Source organism: Pezoporus occidentalis, unplaced genomic scaffold (assembly GCF_034315485.1).
Source record: "Pezoporus occidentalis ecotype Australia unplaced genomic scaffold, CSIRO_AGI_Poc_V1 ctg216, whole genome shotgun sequence".
In the NCBI taxonomy this organism is placed as follows: Eukaryota; Metazoa; Chordata; class Aves; order Psittaciformes; family Psittacidae; genus Pezoporus; species Pezoporus occidentalis.
Genome location: NW_026914029.1, coordinates 1,312,775 through 1,337,098, shown reverse-complemented (window position 1 = coordinate 1,337,098; position 24,324 = coordinate 1,312,775). Strand labels below are relative to the sequence as shown.

Sequence of the window (24,324 nt, the reverse complement as noted above, 5' to 3'; positions counted from 1 at the left end):
CGAAGGCCGCCGCCGCCTCCTCCTCCCCCTCAGGCGAGCGGAAAAAGGCGGGAAAGGAGGGGGGGGGGGGGGAGGGGGGCGTGAGGCGCGCGCGAGCCCCCCCGCGAGCCGCTGGGGGCGGGGGGGGGGGGGGGGGGGGCGGTTCCCGGCGGGGTCCGCGAGCTCCCGCGCGCGCCGCGCCGCCCGGCCGGGCACTTTGTTTGTGTCCCACAATGCACCGCGGCGGGAGGCTTGGGGGGGGGGGGAAGGAGAAGAGAGGGGAACGGACGGGCATGGGGAGGGCGCATGCGCACTGCGCTGCCTTGGGACCGGCCGGCACTGGCACCCCGCGGAGGGCAGCGCTGCGGGCAGAGCGTTCCGGGGAGGGGGAGGGCCTACGGGGGCCTGCCCCATGGAGCGGGGCCTGCCCCACGGAGCGGGGCCTGCCCCACAGACTGGGGTGGGCACGGTCCTACCCCAGGGACCGGGTTGGGCACGATCCTACCGCAGAGACCCGGCTCCTCCCGCCTGGGCACGGTCCTACCCCACAGAGCGGGTCCTGCCCCACAGACCGGGGCCAGCCCCACAGACCGGGGCCAGCCCCACAGACTGGGGTGGGCACGGTCCTACTCCAGGGACCGGGTTGGGCACGATCCTACCACAGAGATCGGAGCGCTCTGGGATGGGCACGGTCCTACCCCACAGACCGGGTCCTGCCCCACAGACCGGGGCCAGCCCCACGGAGCGGGTCCTGCCCCATAGACCGGGGTGGGCCCGGTCCTATCGCGGCCACTGGGGTGTGTGTATCAGCCCTCCATCGGGACGCTGTCCATCGGGACTGGGCTGTGCAGTGCCCAGGGAACCGGGATGTTCAGGTCCCCCGAGCTAGGACCATGCACCCCGGGCATCCCAAACCCTGGTACCAGGGCTGTGCACACGGTGCATCCCATCCCCATCCTATGGTGAGTGCATCCCTGGGACTAGGACCATGCACACAGTGCATCCCATCCCCATCCTATGGTGAGTGCATCCCTGGGACTAGGACCATGCACACGGTGCATCCCATCACCATCCTATGGTGAGTGCATCCCTGGGACTAGGACCATGCACACGGTGCATCCCATCACCATCCTATGGTGAGTGCATCCCGGGGACCAGGACCATGCACACGGTGCATCCCAAACCCTGGTACATGCATCCCCTGGTACCAGGACCATGCACACTGTGCATCCCATCACCATCCTATGGTGAGTGCATCCCTGTGACTAGGACCATGCACACGGTGCATCCCAGACCCTGGTACATGCATCCCCTGGGACCATGGCTGTGCACACCGTGCATCCCATCACCATCCTATGGTGTGTCCATCCCCTGGGACCAGGACCATGCACACCGTGCATCCCATCACCATCCTATGGTGTGTGCATCCCTGGGACTAGGACCATGCACACAGTGCATCCCATCACCATCCTATGGTGAGTGCATCCCGGGGACCAGGACCATGCACACCATGCATCCCATCACCATCCTATGGTATGTGCATCCCTGGAACCAGGACCATGCACACGGTGCATCCCATCACCATCCTATGGTGTGTGCATCCCGGGGACCAGGACCATGCACACGGTGCATCCCAAACCCTGGTACATGCATCCCCTGGGACCAGGACCATGCACACTGTGCATCCCATCACCATCCTATGGTGAGTGCATCCCTGGGACTAGGACCATGCACACTGTGCATCCCATCACCATCCTATGGTGAGTGCATCCCTGGGACTAGGACCATGCACACTGTGCATCCCATCACCATCCTATGGTGAGTGCATCCCTGTGACTAGGACCATGCACACGGTGCATCCCAGACCCTGGTACATGCATCCCCTGGGACCATGGCTGTGCACACCGTGCATCCCATCACCATCCTATGGTGTGTGCATCCCCAGGACCAGGACCATGCACACCGTGCATCCCATCACCATCCTATGGTGTGTGCATCCCCAGGACCAGGACCATGCACATGGTGCATCCCATCCCTGCATGCAACCCCAGTGCCCATGCCCCTGCACCACCACCCCACCCACCCCCCCCCCCCCCCCTTAAGTTTAGGGTTAAGGGGCCTCTAATGAACCCACCCCTATAATCTAGTCCACATCTGGGCTAGCTCACTGTAAGTTTGGCTTAATGCAATGTGCCTAGAGCAGCCGTGGCTTCTTGTACCTTGTCCTGGGGGTTGTTTCTTGTTGCTGAGATGATGAGAGCTCAGTAAATTGCAGCAGGAAACAGATTGAGAGGCAAAGGTCCAACAATGCTCATCAGCCCTAAAATATTTCAACCCAGGCCTGGAAGACACTGCAGTAACAACAGTGATGAGGCCAAACTCCTCCTCGTGCTGTCCTGAAAACCCTGGGACCATTTCAGATGATTCCTGGTTAAAGTGGGGTGAGGAGCAGAGCTCCGGCCATCTCCAGGGCTGGGTATTTTGCTGTTTAATTCTCCTTGGGTTTAATAAACTCTTGTGCAGGTCTTGCCTTCAAAGTGCTGCTCCATTGGAGGTGTTTGATAGTGAAACGCTTGTAAATGGGAGTGGGTTTTGTCAGTCAAGGGCAAGCTGAAGATGCTGAATCTGCTTTGTCTCCATGGCGCAGCTCTCCTTGTGGAATGGCTTCAAAATGCTCATCCGTAACAGTAAGAATCATGGAATCCCAGCCTGGTTTGGGTTGGAAGGGACCTCAAAGCTCACCCAGTTCCACAGGCAGGGACACCTTCCACTGGAGCAGCTTGCTCCAAGCCCCTGTGTCCAACCTGGCCTTGAACACTGCCAGGGATGGGGCAGCCACAGCTTCTCTGGGTACCCTGTGCCAGCGCCTCAGCACCCTCACAGGGAAGAGCTTCTGCCTAAGAGCTCATCTCAGTCTCCCCTCTGGCAGGTTAAAGCCATTCCCCTTGGCCTGTCCCTGCATCCCTTGTCCAAAGCCCCTCTCCAGGTTTCCCCTTTAGGCACTGGAAGCTGCTCTAAGGCCTTGCCTTCAGGAGCCTTCTCTTCTCCAGCCCAGCTCTCTCAGCCTGGCTCCAGAGCAGAGCTGCTTGGGCATTACTGAGGGTTCCTATCCTGCTTGACACTTGCACAGGAGGGAAATAGGGTCTAACCCCCCCACATCCATATCTGGAAGACGGTGAAGTTCAGAGTGGTTATGTTCTCACCGTGCTTCGACGTGATAACAGAGTAAAGCAGTTACAGCAGCTTGTAAACCTGCCCCGAATAAAGCCATAACACTGCCCAGTGAAACACCACCTTGACTTAGTTTTTAAGGAATGAATCCATTAGATATAAATCCCATGAGAATAAAGCATGGATAGGACACCCAGGCTTCCCCCCCCCCCGCAGAGGGGTGAGCACAGGATGCTCCGATCAGCACAGAGACCTTGGATTTGCCTCCAAATCAATGGCGTTTTCCCAGTTGGATTGCATGGATGTAAAACATCAGTGGGGAAACAAGGCTTTCCAGGCTTTCCTCCTGGCTGGAGGCTGGTTTACCCTCCTTTAGCACCCTGTGGGATACATCTTCCTTCACTTCAGCGCCTCTTGGAGCAGATCCCGTGCTCCTAGGAGCCTGTTTTCCCTCTCCTGGTGGGATGCATCCTTTCACACCAAAAGCAAACGGTCCTTTCCCTGCACATCCATCCTGAGTTGCCACAGCCCCTCTGAAGTGCCATTGCCCAGGAGCTCTGGGAACCACTTACTTGGGTGACTCAGGGTGGATTGAGCAGGTACCTGGATGGAGGAAGAGGGATCTGGAAGACCAAGAGCAGCCGTGAGGCTGGGATGGATGTAGCTAAGCAGAGGATAACGGCAGAAAGGGGACGTTATGGTCTTAGGAGATGTCATGAAGGATGCTTCCATCAGGAATAAGGATGGATTTGTGGCTGGAGCACCAGGTGCTGGTGTGACCTTGCTGGGACACTGTGGCCACATATGTCTGTCCATAATAAATCCAGCCCGGAGCTGAGGAGGGTGTTTGATGAGCGGGGCTGGAGCAAAATGAGGCTGGAAAAGGGTACAACTCCCATCTACAAACACCTGGAAGGGGAGGGGTAAACCAAGGAGACAGGAAAGCTGTTAAAGAACAGCATTAGCACAAGGACAAGGGGGAGCAAGGAGCCAGTGATAACTGGGGTTGGAGATCAGGAAAGCCCAGCCCTTGGAGGGGAACAAAGGAGCAAACCACCATTTCAACACGTTCCTGGTGATTCCCTGGGCCTACATCCCTTGAAATTGCCTGAGAAGAGGATAAGATATGATTACTCCTGCTTTGGGAGCAGCAGCATTTGCAGCATGAGGAGTGGCAGGTCTGATGGGGCTGTAGAACTGGATCTCTGCCCTGGTCCCCTTTGTCTCTGGGATACCATCATGGATGTGGTGAGAAGCTCCCATATGGTTTATTCCCTTATCCCACTGTTCTTTTCCAGAAGTTAACTGATGATGGTTGCACTGCTATGATTAATTAAGGTCTTTTTCCTACCAAAGCCTTTGGCATCGTTTGGAATTCCAGTTATTGAGCTCAAAGCCAGCGATGGCAACAAGGCAACAGAAAGGAAAGGTGGGAGGACAAGGCTGCTGCCCTAATGAGCCAGAACCTGTACAGGTGCCAAGGGAAGGCAGGTAACATGAGTGTCACACCTGGTTATAAATAGGGTGGCATCCCTGTGCCCATTAACACGGTGACACATCCCACAGCAATGGGTTAACCCTTTCCCTTGCCCTCCCATGGGGCTGAATCCGGACAGCCTCTGCCGTGCCAGCATCGTTTTCTCCCTCCATCAGAGGATGAAAATCACCGCTACATAGGAGAGAAACCATAGGTGCTGTTCAACATCAGGCTGTACCTTCACAGCAGAGCCTGCTTGACCCAAGTAAGACACCCAAATTACCTTGTCATGAGGCCATAGCTTATTCCAGCGAGGTAGCTCCAAATCCTGCCTTGCCATATACCAGATCCCAGCCATCCTGTGTTTCAGAGGGCCTAGAGAGACAACACCAAGTTCCTACTCTCTGTGGTTATTGTATAGTTAAGGGAAGGGGGCAGAATCCCCTCTGGTTTAGCCCTGTTTAGGCTTTATGTCCTCTTAGCAGAAGAATTCTCTATATGTATGCCCATAGGAGGTTGGTGCACATCAGCAGTCTGCAAAGCAGGCACAATGCAAGGTATTTTTGCCCCCTCTGTCACATAATGTTTTGGTTTAGCATCTTAAAAGCCAACTAACCCTTTACTGAAGGCTGGATAAGCTGCAGGAAAGGGAGGTTTAAGACATTCCTCTTGGGATGGAGACACAGGAACATCTGTCGTGAGAGAAGCGCGACTAGAGGCAAACGCAGGGAGGTCAGAGGCAGGGAATCCTTTATTGAAGGGGTAAAGGCAGAGTCACAAACAGACTGCTTCCAAAGTAAACCCAAATACAAACAAAAGGCTAAAAACTGGAACATCACCTTCCTCCCCCCTTAAAGATGAAAGTCCAAAGCTTCGTTTTGGTTGGGTTTGTTATGCTTTCTGCAGCTCGGTGGGCAATGGCACCCTGATACGGATGCAGCAGGGAGGAGGGAGACGCCAGCCATGTACCACAGTGCTTAAATGAGGAGCAAAGACTTCCCCTCTCCCTCCGATGCTGCTGCTGCCTGTGGAGTGGGGATGTGGGAGCAGCATCTGAAAACACTGTACAAACCAAACAGGGACTCATAATAAATACCTAACACAAGAGGCTCAGTACATCGCTACAATCCTTCACTGAAGGGAAACATGTATGTACACATATATATATATATATCCTAACATATAACCTCTTTGTCTTAAATCAGCTTAAAGGCTACGTGTTTCTATTGGAAGGCAAGGGCAGGAATCCCACTAACCATCACCCAGACCCCAAACCTCAACCAGGCATCACTGCCTGCAGTCCCCCTGCTCCCAACGGGGTCCCCATCCTCCTCCCTGCTGGATTTGCCCACAGCAGGGGGGGGATTAGGGAGCTCCAGCTATGTGACCATGCAGGGGATATAGAGAACAAGACTGGAAGAGCCCCTTGGCGTGCACAACTCCTGTGTGATAAATACAGACGTTTTCCTTGGCACCATCGCAGGCTGAAACTCCTGACCCATCCTAAACACTGGCCTTGGAGTTAAAACCCTCGCCGACTCCAAGGGGAGCAGGAAAATAACCCTACAAGGAACCATGACTTTAGCATCCAGCTATTTGGGCTTCCATTCCTGAAGATTCATTAGCAGACACAGAACATTGCCCTAAGGTGGCTCTGAACGCAGCCCAAACGGCTCTGCATCCAAACGCCGCAGCTGGACTTCATGTGTTCCTCTTCCCTTAAAGACCCAAGCCTTGCTGTAGCCTCCTTGGGTTCAATAGGGAGATGAAAGCTGAATACTCGGGGTTTCAAATAGGTGGTAGGGTTTCTGGTCAGGCTTTGGGAAGCGGCTCACCCCCAGTCACATCCGGAACCTGCCTGGGTCTCCCATGAGCTGAGCTCAGGCAAAGGAGACAAGAGAAAGGATTCCCTCTGCAATCGCACATGGGGAAGCTCACACACTGCAAATTCAAGTCCTCTCCTTCAGCCCTTCTCCCTGTGAGAAAAAGGCTGATCGAACTGGACATTCAATGGGAGCCAAGGCAGGGTTATAGGTGAGGAGCATTGAGAAAGGAGCCTGCGATACCGAACCACTCATGCAGAGCTCATCCCTACTGCAAGCCAGGTTAGCAAATACCTCCAAAATCAAAGCCAGCTGAGGAAACGAGCATGCAGGGGGTCGAAAAGCACGGGTGGGAGAGCCTGGGGCATCGCAATGGGCATTTTGCAGTCAAAGCACTGCAGAATTAACCCTCTGGGCAGCCCCGCAAGGCACATCAGTGTCATCAAGCCTTGGTTTTACAGCTGGGGAAGTCGAGGCACGGGCTCACAGCTCTAGGAATAGCTCTGCAGATGGCACTGGGGCTGTTCAGGCTGGAGAAGGGAAGCTGAGTGGAGAGCTCAGGGCAGCTCAGTGTCTGAAGGGGCTACAAGGATGCTGGAGAGGGGCTCTGCATCAGGGACTGTAGGGATAGGACAAAGGGTGATGGGTTCAAACTGAAACAGGGGAAGTTCAGGTTGGGTATAAGGAAGAAGTTCTTCCCTGTGAGGGTGCTGAGGCGTTGGCACAGGGTGCCCAGAGAAGCTGTGGCTGCCCCATCCCTGTGTTCAAGGCCAGGTTGGACACAGGGGCTTGGAGCAAGCTGCTCTAGTGGAAGGGGTCCCTGCCCGTGGCAGGGAGTTGGAGCTGGCTGAGCTTTAAGGTCCCTTCCAACCCAACCCATTCTGTGATTCTACAATGATGGGGGTATCTAGAGACAGAGCTTTGTCACCTTTAGGCTATGAACCCAACAGAAACCATCCCCCCCACCTCCCATGTCCTGCCTAATGCACGCCAGGATCTTTCCCTCAGCTCCCTCCTGCTCCCAGCCAAGCGACTTATCTCCCAGCTAAACCCAGAGCTGATAAAATGCTCCTTGTGCTCCAGGACACACACACTGCTGCAGGGAGGGGACAGCAACCCCATCCAACCCTTTGGCAAAGGGATCCCAACTTTATCAGCAAAGCCTCCCACCCTGGACCTCTTCGACCTGCAGCTGGGACGGGGCGATGGCAAAGCCAGATTCCACATTCTTTTCCAGCAACAAATCCTTACAAACAGAGTCTGCAACCGTGCTTAACAAAAGCTCTTTGGAAAAACCCTATGGATACACCTATTTTCCCTTTTAATTACAACTTCCCTGCAAGCAGCCAGCTGGAAGGAAAAAGAGAAAGGAAAAGAAGCGATCCCTCCCCACTTCGCTGCCGCTATTCCCCCCTCTGAGGTAGACGTGGATGGGATGGGGATGAACCTCTGGAAAGTGGTTAACCAAGCTCACAGCACCCTCGCTGTCCTGCCCCGGTGGTGCTGGTGTGGTGCTCAGCACTGCTGCAGCACGCAGGCGGCGGTGGCCGGCGGTGGCCCTGGTGAGCTGCATCTCTCCGGGGCGGTGATTGTGCCGGTGTAGTCGATGCAGGAGGCGTTGCGCATCCGGATGCCCTCCCCACAGGTCTGGGAGCAGGGGGACCAGGGACCCAGGCGCCAGAGCGGGCAGGGGATGTCACCACAGGGCTTGATGTCCTCAGGCTTGAGGGCTCTGTCGCAGGTAGAGGAGGTTTGGCCCTCCATATCCCGGCAATCCACCGTCCGCCTCTGCCAGCCGGAGCCGCACGTCTTGGAGCACTCGGACCAGTCGCCCAGGACCCATTGGGAGGTCAGCATGGGGCGGATGATGTTGGCTGACTTCTTCTCTTTGCCTTTCTGCTTGCTGAAAGGGACGTCCTTGGGGATGAAGAAGGTGTATTTGACTTTGGGTGGGAAGACCTCGCTGGCGATGGTCAGCAGCTGCACCGTGAGCGGCTCCGGGAGCTGTCGGAAGCTCTGCAGCCTCTCCAGGGTCGTCATGGAGCCGCTGTATTTCAGGATGGTTCCCTTAAGGAGGATGTCCTGCTCCATGGCTGAGATGGCAAAGTCCCCGTTCAGCAGGTACTTGCCCTCGAGGGTCCTCAGGGCCAGGTAGTTCCCATCATGACGGACCCCTCGGTGGCTGCGCTGTTTGATGTCGATGTTGGTTGCCCCTGCGGGGATGGTGACGATGTCGTTGTAGCCGTATCTGCACGGGGCAAAGGGACATGGTTAGTTCCCTGGGCTTACTAAGAGGAGACCCATGCAGGGGATGGCTCTTTGTCACCCCCTCTGTAACCCTGAGCTCTCAGGAGCTGGAAATCACAGAAGGGACCTTAAAGCTCATCCGGTTCCACGGGCAGGAACACCTTCCACTAGAGCAGCTTGCTCCAAGCCCCCCCTGTGTCCAGCCTGGCCTTGAACACTGCTAGGGATGGGGCAGCCACAGCTTCTCCTGGCACCCTGTGCCTCAGCACCCTCACAGGGCAGAGCTTCTGCCTAAGAGCTCACCTCAGTCTCCCCTCTGTCAGTTCTAAGCCATCAAAAGTGGGCGATGCGATCAAACAGCAGCCCCATGGTTACCAGTTGCCACCCTTATTCCCTTTCTTCTGAAACGGGTGAAGTGCTTGGAACTAAAAGCCTGGCTCTCCAGTGATTCCATCACTGATGATGCTGCAGGACAGCATGAGATAGTGATACAGCTATAGATACAACAGATACAGCACAGCATCAGGAAGGCTTTGGCACTCAAGCCCTTGGCACCCCATGCTATGGTCATCACTTGCTGCTACAACAAAGCACCGCCCTGGCGTGACTGAGCCCATGGGGCTGTTGGGATGGTTTTCCATGCATCCCTGTGGTTGATGCTGTGGTCTGTAATTGGGTTTGGAGTATTCCAGAATAAAACCTTTGGGTCAAAGTCTGCTCTCAGTCACCCTGACCCTGATCTTAATGGGATCTCTTCTTGGCTGGAACTACCACGCTAATCTCGCTTTAGTCAACCACAAACAATTCCTAGGCGAGTGAAAGCCCCGTTTCAGCTGGTTCCTTGGAAGGAAACCATTCAGGAAATGTAATTGGACTGCGTGAGTCACCTCACCACATGGAACTGGACGTGTTGGGCTTTTGTTACCATCTTTTCAACAAAAGCCTTCAATTGAGCTCTTTGGCAAAGCAATGGGGATCTTGGGCACGGAAAGCAGCTGCCTTCATGCCTGAAATTCACCCCAGAGCCTAGGGAGAAGCTATTGAACTATTTATATCCCACATCAGCCCTTGAATATGCGTCCAAATCACTGCATGGGGGTGAGATACATGTAAATCCTCAGTGCAGAAGACTGATCTACACTGGCATACCATCGCCAGGGTCATTGCCCATCATGGTCATAACCCGTCACCAGCTGTTACTGTAGGAAATAAGCTCTGCTAGGCTTGCATAATGCTGCTCCGAAATAAACTTAGTGTTAGCCCTGAAGCCTGGGGAGGGGAGCAGGCTGTTGCAAGGGTGACCTGGCTGTGGGTGCTTGCGTGTTAACCCCAGTTAACAGCATGGAAGGGAAGCCAAGCACTGCTGGAGTCCAACGGCTGCGAACAAGCTCTGCGGTGAGGTGCAGACTGGCTTTACATGACCTAGGAAGAGCTTTGCTGGTCCTATCCAAGCACTTTTGGTAGTGAACTGACTTGGATCGATTGAGCGAGCCGGATATTTTCCTGCACGTTGAGCCATTGCCACCGCACACCCCGCATTTATCCAGCTTCTTGGAGGACCCGACGACGTGATCGCAGCCAGCCTTGATGCACTGCCCGTGGACGCAGATGGAGAGGGTCTCTGGTCCACACAGCGTCCCGTCGATCACCTAGGCAAGATGCAGGGGAGCAGTGAGGGCGTTTGGTCTGAAACGGGTTGAAAGCGGGCGGTTATCATCTTACCTTGGCCTCAAAGACTTTGAATTCACTCCTCCCTCTGGCTCGGCAGAAGAGCTTGCATCGGTCTCGGGGTGACACCCCGGCGTACTTGGGTACCCACTCCAGGTGGTTCCCTTCCAGGTCTGTCAGGTTGTAGCTGTTGTACTTCTCACACTGCTGCTCCCGAAAGCTTTTCCCTGCAAGGGAAGGCCAAAACATGCCCTTGTGGGAAACCTGCAGGAGCTGCTGCCCTCATCGCGGGGATACGGGAGCGCACCAGCATCAGAGCGATGCCGCTTTGGAACGGATCACAACCCCAGCGCAAGGGAATTCCCACCCCGGGTAAATGAATGCTTAAGGGAGAAGGGAGCAGCGATGGGTGCTGGAGGAGCAGAGGTGGGATGCGTCGGCAAGCGGTGTCCTTACCATCCGCTGGGCACTCGTCGGTGTGGCAGGACTGGTACTTGGCGCGCTGGCCCTCGCAGTACCTGCCGCCGTGCTGGGGCTTGGGGCTGTCGCAGTGGCGGTAGGAGAACTGCACCCCACCACCACAGCTCCGGGAGCAGGAGCCCCAAGGGCTCCACGGGCCCCAGCCGCCGTCCACCACCGGCTGCAAGAGATGGGAGAAGCTGCTGGGTGCATCCCTGTGCCCGTCCGTCCCCATGGAGCACTGCTGAAATCCCTCCCCGTGTCAGCAGGCAAACCCTGATGCAGCAAAGCACGTCGCATGAAGTTCAGGCTCTCAGTGACATGGGTTAGGGGGGGGACTTGAGGTAATGGTCTGATGATCTTAAAGGTCTTTTCCAGCCTGGTTGATCCTATGAAGCTATTGCTGACTCCCACCAGTCTGTTCATGTGCTCGGAGTTAAGCTTGGCTAACTGACTCAGAAATCACTGCTAATTCCCCTGGCATGCAAAAAGTGATGATTTCATTGCAGATCTGCATCTGCTTGCTCTTGGTTCACACCAGCCTTGGCAAAAGGCATGGCAGCGTTTAATAGGCTTGCCAGTAATACACATTGCCAGTAAAAAGGATTGATGAGAGGTGCTGTTGAAGGAGAGATACCCAGAAAACAAAGCAAGCAAACCCAAAGCCAGCCCAGGAGATGGCAGGTTTGAGGTCTGGGAATCCCAACGGCTCCAGCCTGTCAGTCCCAGACCCCATCCCCATTACCTGAGGTTTCAGGGCATCCTGCGGGACGCAGCGTCCATCCCAGCACATCCCAGTGGCTTTGCATGGAGTGCCATCGGCCCAGGGCAAGCTGCCGTTCTTGGTGTGGCAGAGGGGCTCGCCACTGCCGGTCCTGCACCAGAGCTGGGCGCAGATGTCCTCGTCCGTGGTGTTGGGGCAGTGCTGGAAGGCCTTGCCGAAGATCTGCTGGCACTGCTGGTCCAGGCTGTACAGGGCTCCTCGGCCAGGCAGCTCCACAGGCAGGGGCAGGGGCTCTGCTGGGGCATCCAGCAAGCAGTCACCTGGGTGAGACACAAGAATCAGGCTGGGGATGCATCAGGGATTGATGGCATGGCTTGCACCGAGCAGGGCACATGGAATGGTTTGGGTTGGAAAGGACCTTAAAGCCCATCCAGTTCCATGGGCACGGGCACGGACACCTTCCACTAGAGCAGCTTGCTCCAAGCCCCTGTGTCCAACCTGGCCTTGAACACTGCCAGGGATGGGGCAGCCACAGCTTCTCTGGGCACCCTGTGCCAGTGTCCCACCACCCTCAAAGGGAAGAACTTCTGCCTTATCTCCATCCTGAACTTCCCCTGTTTCAGTTTGAACCCATCACCCCTTGTCCTGTTGCTACAGTCCCTGATGCAGAGCCCCTCTCCAGCATCCTTGTAGCCCCCTTCAGGCACTGGAAGCTGCTCTGAGGTCTCCACGCAGCTTCTCTTCTCCAGGCTGAGCAGCCCCAGTGTTCTCAGCCTGGCTCCATACAGGAGGTGCTCCAGCCCCTGAGCATCCTCGTGGCCTCCTCTGCCCTTGCTCCAACAGCTCCATGTCCTTCTGATGCTGAGGACACCAGAGCTGCACTCAGTGCTGCAAGTGGGGTCTCATGAGAGCAGAGGAGCAGCATCACCTCCTTCAACCTGCTGGTCATGCTCTTGGGATGCAGCCCTGCACTCAGCAGTTAAGCAAGAGGCTGCTTTGAGTGATGAGGCTGCTAAAGCCAGCCTTACCGTGCCCTCCATCCAGGAACTCGGTGAGGTACATGGCACTGCAAGGAGACCAGGGCTGGGTCTTGTTCAAGTGGATGAAGAGAGGGGCCATCATATGGTGCTTGCCAAGGGGCCCAAAGAGCCGCTCGCAGGTCTTGGAGTCATCGTGGGGCATGCTGAGAACATGGCCTAAGGAGCAGAGAGCAGCAGTGAGACCAAACCAGCCCTGCTCTGCTGCAGGAGGTGAATGGGCATCTGAGAGCATCTATAAGATAACAGGCATCTCCTATTGCTGCAGTAGGTCCGGGTTTCCTGTGGCTCCAGAGCAGAGCTCCTCCAGCCCTCACAGCATCTCCATGGCCTCCTATGGACTCACTCCAACAGCTCCACGTCCTTCTTATGCTGGGGGCCCCAGAGCACCAAACTGCACCAATTTGGGCCCTTCTAAGTGCTTTTGCTGGTGGAAAATAGCATCTAGCAGTGCCAGAGGCTCCCTAATGCTTGGCTGGTGGTACCCAGCAGGGTGATGCTGGCGCTGGGCTGTGCTACATCCCCTCCCAGCAGACCCCCCCCACACACCTCTTGGGAAGGGATGCATTACCCAGTTCATGGGCCAGGGTGTAAGCTGCCTGCAGCCCCTCATCCTCGATCACGGAGCAGCTTTTGTTGCGGTCGCACATGGTGCCGATATCCGCCACTCCCAGCGTGTCACAGCTTTGGTGTCCACAGAAGTCCTGTTTGGGAGCAGCACCGAAGGGATAAGGCAGGAGGAAGGTGTCCCCCCCCAGCTCCAGCAACCCCATCATCTCCAGGTAGACGTGGTCTGAACCTAAATGCAACCAACCCCCCCCCCCCCCCATTGCTGCGAGCTTGGAGCGGGCATCCCTCCTCTTCCTCCTCTTCCCACCCCGACCGAAGCATCCCAAGGGATGACCTGTCTGGTCAGCAGTATGGCAGTGTCGTAGTGCTCCGGGTGCCGGTCGCTGGGGGGGTTGAACCTCTGCTGCCAGCTACAGAAGTTGCGCAGGGTGAGCCCACCGTTGTCGGACACCTCGGGCCCTGCCGCCTCCTCATCCACCACCAGCACCTTCACCACCACCAGGTTAATGGAGTTCTTCAGGCTGGGGTGCTTGTAGATGCGAGCTGCCATGGACATCAGCGTCAGGACGTGGTTCTGGGGGGAAAGGATGGCGCGGGGTGAAAACTCTGCTGTGGGGCCATGGTTTTGGTTAGGAGGAAACAACCTCATTCATCAACCAACCGCATCCAGGGAGCCACCTGGGTTGATGGATGAAGTGCTGCCTGGAATGCTACGTGATGCTTTACACCCCGTGCCAACGGGAAGGACAGGCAGGACGAGCCCACCCCTGACTGTTTCACCTCCAATGAACCCTTTGCACCCAGCGATCCCTCCGGAAAACCTCCCATTCATGCTCTTGCATATTCCCAAAGCATTAACCTTGCCTCACACCACCATAAAACTCCCTGAACCCAACCTCCCCGCTGACAAATGGGGCTGAAACCCTTTGCCATGTCCAAGCCTTGTCCCAACAGCATCCCCTGCTCAGGCCACTGGGGTGACCAGGGATTACTTAAGATGTCAAACGCGCCAGTGATGTTTAGGCTGATGTAAACATCTTATCAGAGCGTCGACATTCCTCCTCTGCTTGGCACCCATTCCCAGCCTTGGAGTCAGCAGAAAGAAATGCAGCTATTACACAATGCGGTGTTGGGAAAGAGAAAGTGGCTCCTCTCCTCCCCAAGACCCCGGTGCTCCCACTGCTTATAACTGGAAGCCCTCTGCTATTGGGTTGCCCCCAGAATACACATTCCCTGCTCTGTGCAGCATCCATTGTGATGCTGCTGGGCACTAAATGCCGTTGCCTTAGCACGCAAGGGAGGGCTTTAAGGAGAACCCCCCCATAAGTGATAACATCTTTGCTGCACCAGGGCCCTCTTGGCTCTTTTAGACCCTTCTGCCACGCTTGATCCCATCGCTGGCAGCTCCATGCAAACAGATGTTTTGCTTCAGCGGGATGTATCCCAGTCCTCCTCATTATCCAAGGGCAGGGAGCACTGGACAGACGGGTTTATTTAGACTGGCCCCATGTCCACGACGTGACTCACGTCCCAGCCCAAATGTCATGGAGAAGTCACCACCAAGGCAAGAAACCCAGGCGAGATCCCCAGGAGTGGTTGCTCTGAGGGAGTCGTTTACCCCATGGGGAGAATCCATCGGGAATCTCCCTGAAAACATCACAACGCCTACTTAAGATGGCATCCTGGAGGGATGCCCTGTGCCAGAGCTCTGCATCACGGAATGGTTTGGGTTGGAAAGGACCTTAAGATCATCTTATTCCAACCCCCTGCCAAAACCACAGACTGATCTGTGCTTCATCAGCATTGCACAGGACACTCATGGGATCATCCCTCATTCCCAAGGCAGCAAATCCTGCTGCATCCTTTCCTAAGCCATTACAGGTTTCTCTCCCTCCCAGTAGTTTTGACCTGGGAGCTCTCAGTCCCTACCCCAAATTCCCCGGGATATCCTCAGGGTTAGATCCAGCAGGATCTTTGAGCAGCAGGAATGGAGGGGCTCAGGAAACATCCATTTGCCTTCCCTTCATCTGGGAAGCAAACTGAACAAACAGCTCTTGAGTGTGGATTTAAAAGGTCAGGTTCACTTGTCCCACCATCTGCTCTCTATTCATACCCAGGCCCGGGCTGTGCAGGACCTGCTTGGGGTTTGGATGGACCCTGATGCCTCTGGGGAGAGCAGCAATCCACCTGCATTGCCTTGGCTTGGCCAAGGGCTTGGAGCTGGAGCCAAAAGCAAAGTACAGCATCCCCAGGGCTCAGGGGAGGCTTTTGGCCAACAACTGAGTTGAATCCCGCTTGTCCCATCCTCCTTTGGCTTGGTGAGCCATCCAGGAAGGAACGCTGCCTTCTCCAGGGTGTCCTTCCAGCACTGGGGATGCGGGTATCAGCTGTGGGGCAGCCAAGGGGTTAGGTATAGGGAGCCCAATGGACTGGTTTCTGCTCAAGGTGCTTCCGTGCCATTTCCAACCAGCATCCCAGGAGATCACGGCAGGATTTCTGTCCAGCTGGTAAATACAGCTGGAAAAGCAGCCCCTTACCTGCTGTGGCGGGGACAGGACACCAAGAAAGGACCGCAGGAGCATCCCTCCTCTGCTCCATGTGCTGCTTCCACAGCCAGGCACAAGCATCCCCCAGTGCCTGGTGATGTCCCCAGAACCTCTTTTCTCCCCGGCTGCAACCCTTGGCTCCCCGTGGTCTCAAGAAGAGCAAATTCCACCCATTCCCCCCCCCCCCCAGCTAACAGAAAGAGAGGGGATGCCTTCTGTGTGTCAACTGCATTACAGAGCTCCGATATCCCTCCCGCTACAGCATTGCTGCTCCTAGGAGCCACCAGCATCGCCCTGCCATGAGGCTGCCAGCAGCAAACAGCCCATGCAGAGGGTCAGTGGAACACATGGGTATAAATCAGAGCCTGGGGAGCTGAAGTGGTTGTTTTTAGCCTGGTGATGGTGAAGGATTTTGCTTTCTGGTACAAGTGCTTGCAAAATCTCTGCACGGAGCACCCCAGAGCACCTCGCCTCCCTCCAATACACTTGTGGAGGTGCACGCTCAGCCTGATGCTGCAGCTTTATCTGTTCCCAGGGTTGTTGGCTCTATGGGGTTGGGGTTTTCCCCCCACTTTGGTCCTGGAAGCCTGAATTTCCTCAGAGGAACCAAACCAACCCCACCGGGAGAGGAACGCTGAGATTTTGGGAGCGCGGACGGATGGAAGCAGGAAAACACAGGGTCAGATGTGAGGGCTCTGAGCAAAGAAGTGGTCAAAACACATCCCAGCCTGTCTTGGATGCCCACAGTGGCAGCAGCCGCCCTGCCAGCCTCCTCCTGTGCTTTGGAGCCCAAGCCAAGCATTCCCTTACAAACACCATGGGCAGCAGCCAAGGGAAAAGGGAGGGATGAGGGCTTTACTCCCAAAGTCACTTGGATGGCCAGCCTGGGTTTGGGAGAGCTGGCAGCAGGACCCCAGCACCCATGTGGTCTTAGAGGGAAGGGGCAGCAACACCACACCTAAAACCTCTTAAATCTGCCTGGAAAACGCAGAATTCCAGTGAGGAATCCCAGTTTAATCAGACCCATCAGGTTTTGCCCTCAGCCTGAGTCATTACTAGCTCCTGGAGCAAGGAACTGCAGACTCCTTGCTCACAAGCACAAGGGGGAAAAGAAGAGGGATCGTAGCCATCGTGTTTGCAGAGGAAAGCTTGGAAACTCATCTCATCCACACCCAAGAGACTGGAGAAATCCCACCACAGGAATCCCATCCTGCTGCCAACTGGCTGGGAATGCCGATGTCTCAGCAAACATCCCTGGAACCTCGCAGAGCATCCCTGCAAGTGCAGCCTGTGCTGCAGGTGCTCGGCCCGGACGCCCTTTCGGCTGCATACCAAAGGGATTAGGCCCCTGCACCGTGTCCTGCCTCAACTTCCCGCACTCAAACCCACACTTAGCTCTGCTGGTGATGCTCACAATCCCTTTCTCTTCCCCCTCAAGCACCTTTGGACCCTCCACAAGTTATCCCTTGCGTCCAGCCTGGGGCCTCGCACTCTTCTCCATGTAAAGAGGCTTTTCACAATCACTGCAGGTCACATCCTCCACAACCTGCTGCTCACACATCCTATTGCTCAGCACCATCCTGCTGCTAATCCCACCCCAAATACCCATCTCCTGCAGGCATCAAGGCAGTTTCATGTCTGGGTCTTCATCGTTTCCCCCTGGTTTAACATGGGTACCGATGGAGGTAGAATGAAGCTCTTGTTATCTAGATTAGGTGAGCTGTGAGGCTCAGATTGATTAGAAAGAAAGCATGAAGAGCCTGCTCCTAACAGCATGGCATTGATTATGACTCGCAGGGCTTGAACACATCTTCTACGTGAGCCATTCCAGCTTAAAGCAAGGAAATAACTGGGAATACAAAGGACGTTTGTGGCTTTGGATAAAGATTTGGTCACTCAAGTGTGCTTATGGGAAGATAAGTCTCTATACAAATACACTTCCTTCTGATTCAACCTTGTCAGCTCTCTAGGGTCAAACCACCAGCAAGAAGAAGCCAGCAGTGCTTTTAGCCCCCCAGAAAGGGGGTATTTGGGAAGAAGGGAGACAGCTTTTGGTCTCCTGGGTTAAAAGGAACCAGCTTCTCCCTGCATTTGTGTGGCAGGAACAAAAGACACACAAACACAGCAGGTGACTTCGTATTGGTTTGCTGCTGGTTGAAGTTTGCTCCTTACTGCTTAAACAGGCTCTTGTTCCCCATCCCAAACCTGATCTTTGATGGGAAGGAAGCCTTTAAGAGGTACCCTGCTGGATAACACAAAGATGATGCTCTTGGGGACAGAGAAATGATGGCAGAATGGGAGCCAAGAGGACTGGAAACTGCTGGGTAACTGTGTCATGCATCCACCCCAACCATAGCACCTTGTTTACAGCAGGAGGTAGACCATGGGGTGCTGCTTTAGACCATGGGGTTGCAGAAGATGCTGGTTGGAGGAGATGTGACACGCTCTTTCTCCTGCCCTTTTGGGGTATCGGAGACCAGCTTCATGCTACAGGGAGAGCAATTCCCACCACCATTTAGATGCCTGGTGCTTAAAAACCCCGATTACTCCATGGCAAGCTCTGCTGCTGACTGCTGTGAGTGGCTGCCTCCCAGTGCAGCATCCAGCACTCCTTAAGCCTTTGCCAGCCTGGCAAGTGAAACCAAGCAAGGGGTGAAGCAGGAGTGATGCTGAGCAGTTGGAGCTCCAAGGCTGAGCAACCCCCAAGGTCCAGCCCCATCTGAGAAGGGCTGGAATTAGGAGCGGAGAAGCCAGGGAAAGGATAAAGGAGGCTGAGATGGCAAAGCCAAAGCCCAACTGCTCCCCAGCTTCAAGGGGTCCTCAAAGAGCCCCATACCCAACCAACCACGGCTGAGGATGAGCGACTTCAGTGCAGTTATCTCCATCAGACCTGCATTTGGACCCAAACAATCCATCACTGCAGCACTGGAAACAGTGCTGGGGAGCTGGGAAAACAACCCCGTGCAATGGAAGTGGGTGGCCCCCAGCCCTGGAGATGGATGTGGGGGGCTGAGACCCCCAACGCATCCACTCCCTGGGGTCTCCATGGAGCCTGGCCATGGGCAGGGTCTCCACAGTTGAAGCATGATGAAGGAATGGGACCGATTTTGGTTCTGATGGCTGAGGGAAAGGGATGTTCCTGCATCTGCTGGGCTGCTACAGGTGGCTCTGGAGGACTACTTGTTACTCAGCTCCCAGGAAGAAGGCATTAACCCCCACTTTGGGACATCTTTCCATTAGGACTTTTGGGTCCCCCATCTTTGGGACCCCAAACTGATGGGACATCCCCATACCCAGCCTGTACAGACACAGAATCCCTTGGGGTTGGATCCTGGGGCTGGGAAAGGGTCCCCAAACACTGACCAAACCCCACAGATCAACCCCGCAGCCTTTGCCCTAGGGATTTACAGCCCCTACACAGCTACAACGACACAAAGCCAAGGTCCCCATCACTGTCCCCAGCTTGGTGGGAGAAGAGAGGGATTGAGGGAGAACTGGGGGGGGCACACAGAGGGATGCAGGGATAAAACACACAGAGCGGGATGCAGGGGCAACTGAGGGGGGGCATGAAGGGATAAGGGGGCAGTTAGGGGATGGAGCATCGGCAGGGCATTGGGTGGGGGGCACACGGCCAGCCCTTACCTCCACGTCCTCCCCGTAGAACCGCACCATGGAGGCATCGGCCACCAGCAGCGTCTCCACGTAGCGCGCCTGGGAAACGAAGCGCTTGGCTCGGCGGAGCCGCTCCCGAGCACCGGGAACAACACCGGGAACAACACCGGGAGCAGAGCGGCGCCGGAGCCGATGCGGGCGCCTCCAGGGCGGCCCGGGCCAGCGCTGCCCGAGCGGTTGGAGCTCGTAAGCGGCCCCATGGAGGAGGAAAGCGGCTCGGAGCCCGGCTCCCCCGCAGCGGCTGAGCACGGCGGCTCCATCGGGGCTCCCGTCGACGGTGCCCGCGTAGAAGCATCCCCGGCGGGGCGCGCTGCGGGCGGGTGCCCTGCGGCTCCCCAAGCGCTGCAGGCGGTAGCGGGGAGCCAGGAAAGCGGCGTCCGGGCGCAGGCGGAGCACCACGGCTCTGCCGAAGGCCGCCAGCCGCAGGGCCAGCAGCCCCGGCGGGGCGGGCAGGCGGGCGGGCAGCACCGGCTGCGCCTCCCGCGGCGGAGGCAGCGCCCAGGCGTGGCACAGCAGGAGAAGGTGGAGCGGGGCCCGGCCCCCCAGCAGCACCCGCCGCCCCATCGCAGGGTGTTCCCCCCCCCCCTCACTGGACCGCAGCTCCGAGCCGGTTCCGCCGAGCCCGAGGTATTTATACCGTCGGCCCCCCTCCGGCTTTGACATAAGAGGTTTATTTTTGCTGTCTCGCTGGTGCCCCCCCCCCCCCCCCCCCCCACCCCCCCCCCCCCCCCCGGGCCCGGGGGGGCGGGGGGGGGGGGGGGGGGGGGGGGGGGGGGGGGAAAAGAAAGGGGGAAAAAAAAAAAAAAAGCAAAAGAAAGAAGCAAAAGGGAAAAAAAAAAAAAAAGCCCCGAACCAGCCCACTTTTGGATGCGATGCGAGGCCAATCAGGCGCCGGGAGCCCCGCCTGCCTCCCAAGTGTCAACCCCAGCCCGTTACTCTCCCCGCGTTAACCCCTTCAGGCCAGGCTCTTCCCGGCCCGCTCTGATGCAGCCCCCTTCGGGGTGGGTTTGCTCCAGGGGGCTGTTCCTCTGTTGCCCTCCTTACCAAGGCAGGATGTGCCCTATGGGGCTGCCCCATCGCTGGCCAGGTTGGGCTTGGAGCAACCTGGTCCCTGCCCGTGGAACCGGATGAACTTTAAGGTCCTTTCCAACCCCAAACACACCATGATTCCCCCTCCTCATTTCCCCCCCCTCCGCATCCCTCCACTGCTGGCAAGCACCAGGCCTTTGCCAGCTGGAAAGCATCTCATTCCAGCCTGGAAGGCAGAAGGTGCCTCCGGAGACTCCCCCCTTCCTGGTTCCCATGTCCTTTTGCTTAGCCAAGGGCACAGAGGGCTGTGGGCCCCAGGGAAAGCTCCAGCACTGACACGGACAAGGAGGTTTCCATGCCCTGAGCAAACAGCTGGGCCCACATGGGGTTTGCTCCAGCTGGAAGCAGACCACAGCCTCAACCAGCCTTGCAATGGAGTTTTGCCTTGTGTCCGTGCTCCCTTTTACACCCCTCCGGGGCTGTAAGAGCCTCAGGTAAAACGCAAACAGCAGGAGACGGGCAGGAGCCCGCTCAGCACCAGGGAACAACCAGCTCCAATGGAGAAAGGGAGATTGCTCTTTACATATTACTCCTGCTTTCCTTTTAAGCCTCGTTAGTTCATGAGATTCCTGGCCTCTGGAATGCCCTTTGTGCCCAGGAGATACCCTTGAAGGAGCTCATCCTGCTCCATACCCTCATCTGCAAGGAGCAGCGGATGCTCAGGACTGGGGTTGTGCTCCTTTAACCTTGCTCTGGGTGCCGGCCCAAGGACCAGCTCCTCTAAACCCTTCTTTTCCTTCCCCTCCCCTAATCCTAAGAAGATCCAAAAGGATAAAGCACCATTTGGCACCTCAGGATTCCTGGGAAACCAGGACCCAGGCAGAGCCGAGCAGCAGGGATAAAGGCTGCGCTCCCTTTGCTCCAGCATGGATTTACATCTGCCTCTCTATTATTATCTCCACTTAAAAGCCACATCCCTACCTATGTAGTAAACACAGCCCTGGCTCTAAATAGCAGCGCTGCTCAGGGCCAGGGCTCTGGTTACTTGGCTTTTTAAAGCGTGGTTTGTGACTGTGTATGTGTGTGTGTGGGGGAAATAGGGAGATTAATAGGAGTAAAGGTAAAGAGCAGCCCCATGTACGGTGTGGTTGGGTCTGTGTAGTGAAAGGGGGATGGCTTTAAGTTGAAACAGGGGAGATTGAGATGGGGTATAAGGAAGCTCTTCCCTGTGAGGATGCTGAGGCGCTGGCATCGGGTACCCAGAGGAGCTGTGGCTGCCCCATCCCTGCCAGTGTCCAAGGTACCCCTGCCCATGGCACCGGATGAGCTTTGAGGTCCCTTCCAACCCATCCCATGCCGAGCCGGTGCCCCTGCTCTGACCCAGGACAGGTGAAGGCTGCGGGCGGCACAGGGCCCGTCTCTCCAACAGGATGCAGTTTATTCCCGGCTTTCCGCTCTCGGAGCTGCCCCTTTGATCCCGGAGGACGCGCTCGAGTCCTGGCTCGAAGGCGCTGCTGGTTTCCATTAGCGGCTCCGCTCCGCACACAGGAGCTGGAATTGCTTGTGGCCTCGCTGGGCTCTTCATAACCCAGCTCAAAGGGATGCGGGGAGGCAATAACATCCAAAGCATCCCAAGGCTTTTTTTGGGGGGGGTCCTGCTTAGAATCATGGAATGGGTTGGAAGGGACCTTAAAGCTCACCCAGTTCCAACTCTTTCCATGACAGCAGGTTGGTCCAAGCCCCATTCCCACCCCGTTGCTGCCACCAAACCCCACTTACAGCCCTCTCATCTCTTAAGGGGCTGTCTGAGCATATGGAAGCCATTAACTCCCCACTCGCTGTGATTTAAAGTCCCTTTTGATCACGCCTGCCCCCCCCACCCCATCCCCACCTCTGCAGATCCATGCGGATCCATTGCATCCTTCCCGGGGGACTGAGCCTGCCACCCATTTCCCAGGGAATTCTGGCTCCCAGGACGAGGCCCCAGTTGCATTCACTGCTCCTGCCCTGCAGCACTGAGATTGCCCCCTTTCAGGGCTCTGTGTGATGCTTTGCTGTGCCCTCCTTGCCTTGCCAACGGCATCACGTCCCCATCTGCAGTGCCAGGCTGATGCTGTGGCCATTCCCTTCTTTGTTTTCGCTATTCCCTCCTTTCAGCCCCCGGAAAACATTTGGGATAATCATTTCCCATCAATAAACGTTACCACTAGATGTCAGTGGCTCCCTATGGAGGAAATCCTACATCCATCCCTGCGAGTCGGCTGTCGTGGAGCAGACCCTGCAACAGCAACAGGAGAGTGAAGGGTGCTGCAGCCAGCACCAAACCCACCTGATGGCAAGAAGAAAGGGCATAATTCCATCAGTTTTCCTTTTGAAGGCAGCAAGCGGGAAGAAATCTCTGCCAGGAAAGCATCTGGGCTTCAAATCACAGCCCTGGCCTGGCGTGCTTCCGATTTACCTTCAGTAGAAGCCTCTTAGCTGCAAGGATGGCAAGCGAGGCTCGAGGAAAGGATTTCTGGCCTTATACTTGCATGGGATTTGGGGCTTGATTTGGAGCAGGTGAGAAGTGGGAAGTGAATTACATAGCAAAATCCCAGGATCGATCGGGAATCACTGCACTGCACTGCTGCAGCCACAAGAGGACATCCCTGCCTTACAAGTGACGGTTGATAAGCCTTTGGAACCCCCAAACCCCTTAAATAAACGGGTTTTCCTTCCTCTTAATGCACTGTACGAGCTTCCCCAAGCGCAGCATCCCATCCCTGGGGATGTGCATCAACAGCACAGGATTGGCAGCCGAGAGCGATGCTGTGGGGAGACCGTAAATCCCACTGGATGCTTTAAACGTGGGGAAATCAGACTTTCAGGCTTAGGGAAGAGCAGGGATAGCTCTTTCCTAAGGCAGGGTCTCCATTTAGCAGCTGAATGTGCCACCTCCGAAACCTCTTGGTGCTCTGGACAAGCTTAGGGAGTAGTGCACCATAAGCCGGGTGCATCGAGAGTAAAGGGCTGTGATTTGGTTTGCCTTGATTTTAAAGGATTCTCTCTCTGATTTCCAAACCCTCTTAAGGCACCTCCATAGGGATCCTTCGTTCTTAATCTCATTTTGACGTGTAACGCCAGCAGTCGCATTCAGTCGCCTTTCACGCCTCGATTTGCAGAGCAATGAGGTCTCACCAGAGGGCAGCCTTGCTTCAGGGTGGGTTTGGAGCTCCGCTGGGAGGAAAGCAGGTTTATGGCCTTCCCCAAATCCAGGTTTAAATCCTATTTCCAAATCCCTTCCCCAGGTTTTGTGCTCCTTGGGGAGCTGCTTCTCTGCATCCTTTGGACAACCTTTCAGGCTTACCCAGATCTGCAGCATCTCCCTTGGTGTCTCTCTGCATCTTCTCCTTTATGCATCTCTGAAATGAGCATCCCATAAAGCGAATCCATCAAGGACGGACCCTGTCTCAGGCAGGTGAAGAGAGAGGGGAATCTGGCATGATTTCTATGTCATAGAACCATAGAATCACAGGCTGGTTTGGGTTGGAAGGGACCTTAAAGCTCATCTGCTTTCCGCACACCTTGCTATCCCCATATCGAAGCCTTGATGCCAGAGGTGACATTATATGTCGGGACCATGAGAGAAGGCAGCAGCGATGCTCCTGCTGCAGGAGCAATGAGGTGAGGCACAGGGATCCTTGTGTGCATCACCTTTGCATGGGATGGGGGGGAAGAGGCCGATTTGATTCCTGTTGTGTTGCAGGCGCCCTCAAAGACGTTTCAATCTCAGATCCTCTCTCACGGGGCAGGTAAAGCGCTGCTGCATGGGAAACCCAAGGCAAAGCATCCAGTCCCTATCATCAGAGCCAGCCTGAATCCAATGAAACTCAGCATCTTCCTGGAGCAAGGACGGGGCAGGGTTTGGGTCACAAAGCCCTGG

General features: G+C 56.1%; 1 protein-coding gene across 1 annotated transcript; it reads right to left on the bottom strand.

Moving 5' to 3' along the window:
* Positions 1 to 7,232: 7,232 nt before the first annotated feature.
* Positions 7,233 to 19,937, bottom strand: ADAMTS8 (ADAM metallopeptidase with thrombospondin type 1 motif 8). The gene is made up of 9 exons (XM_062619927.1): positions 19,344 to 19,937; positions 13,490 to 13,729; positions 13,157 to 13,289; positions 12,577 to 12,744; positions 11,570 to 11,868; positions 10,822 to 11,005; positions 10,420 to 10,592; positions 10,171 to 10,346; positions 7,233 to 8,698 (listed from the first exon to the last, which is right to left on the bottom strand). Exons 1-9 carry the CDS (start codon positions 19,935 to 19,937, stop codon positions 7,966 to 7,968), a joined length of 2,700 nt encoding a protein of 899 aa, XP_062475911.1. The 3' UTR covers positions 7,233 to 7,965.
* Between the last annotated feature and the right edge of the window lie 4,387 nt (positions 19,938 to 24,324).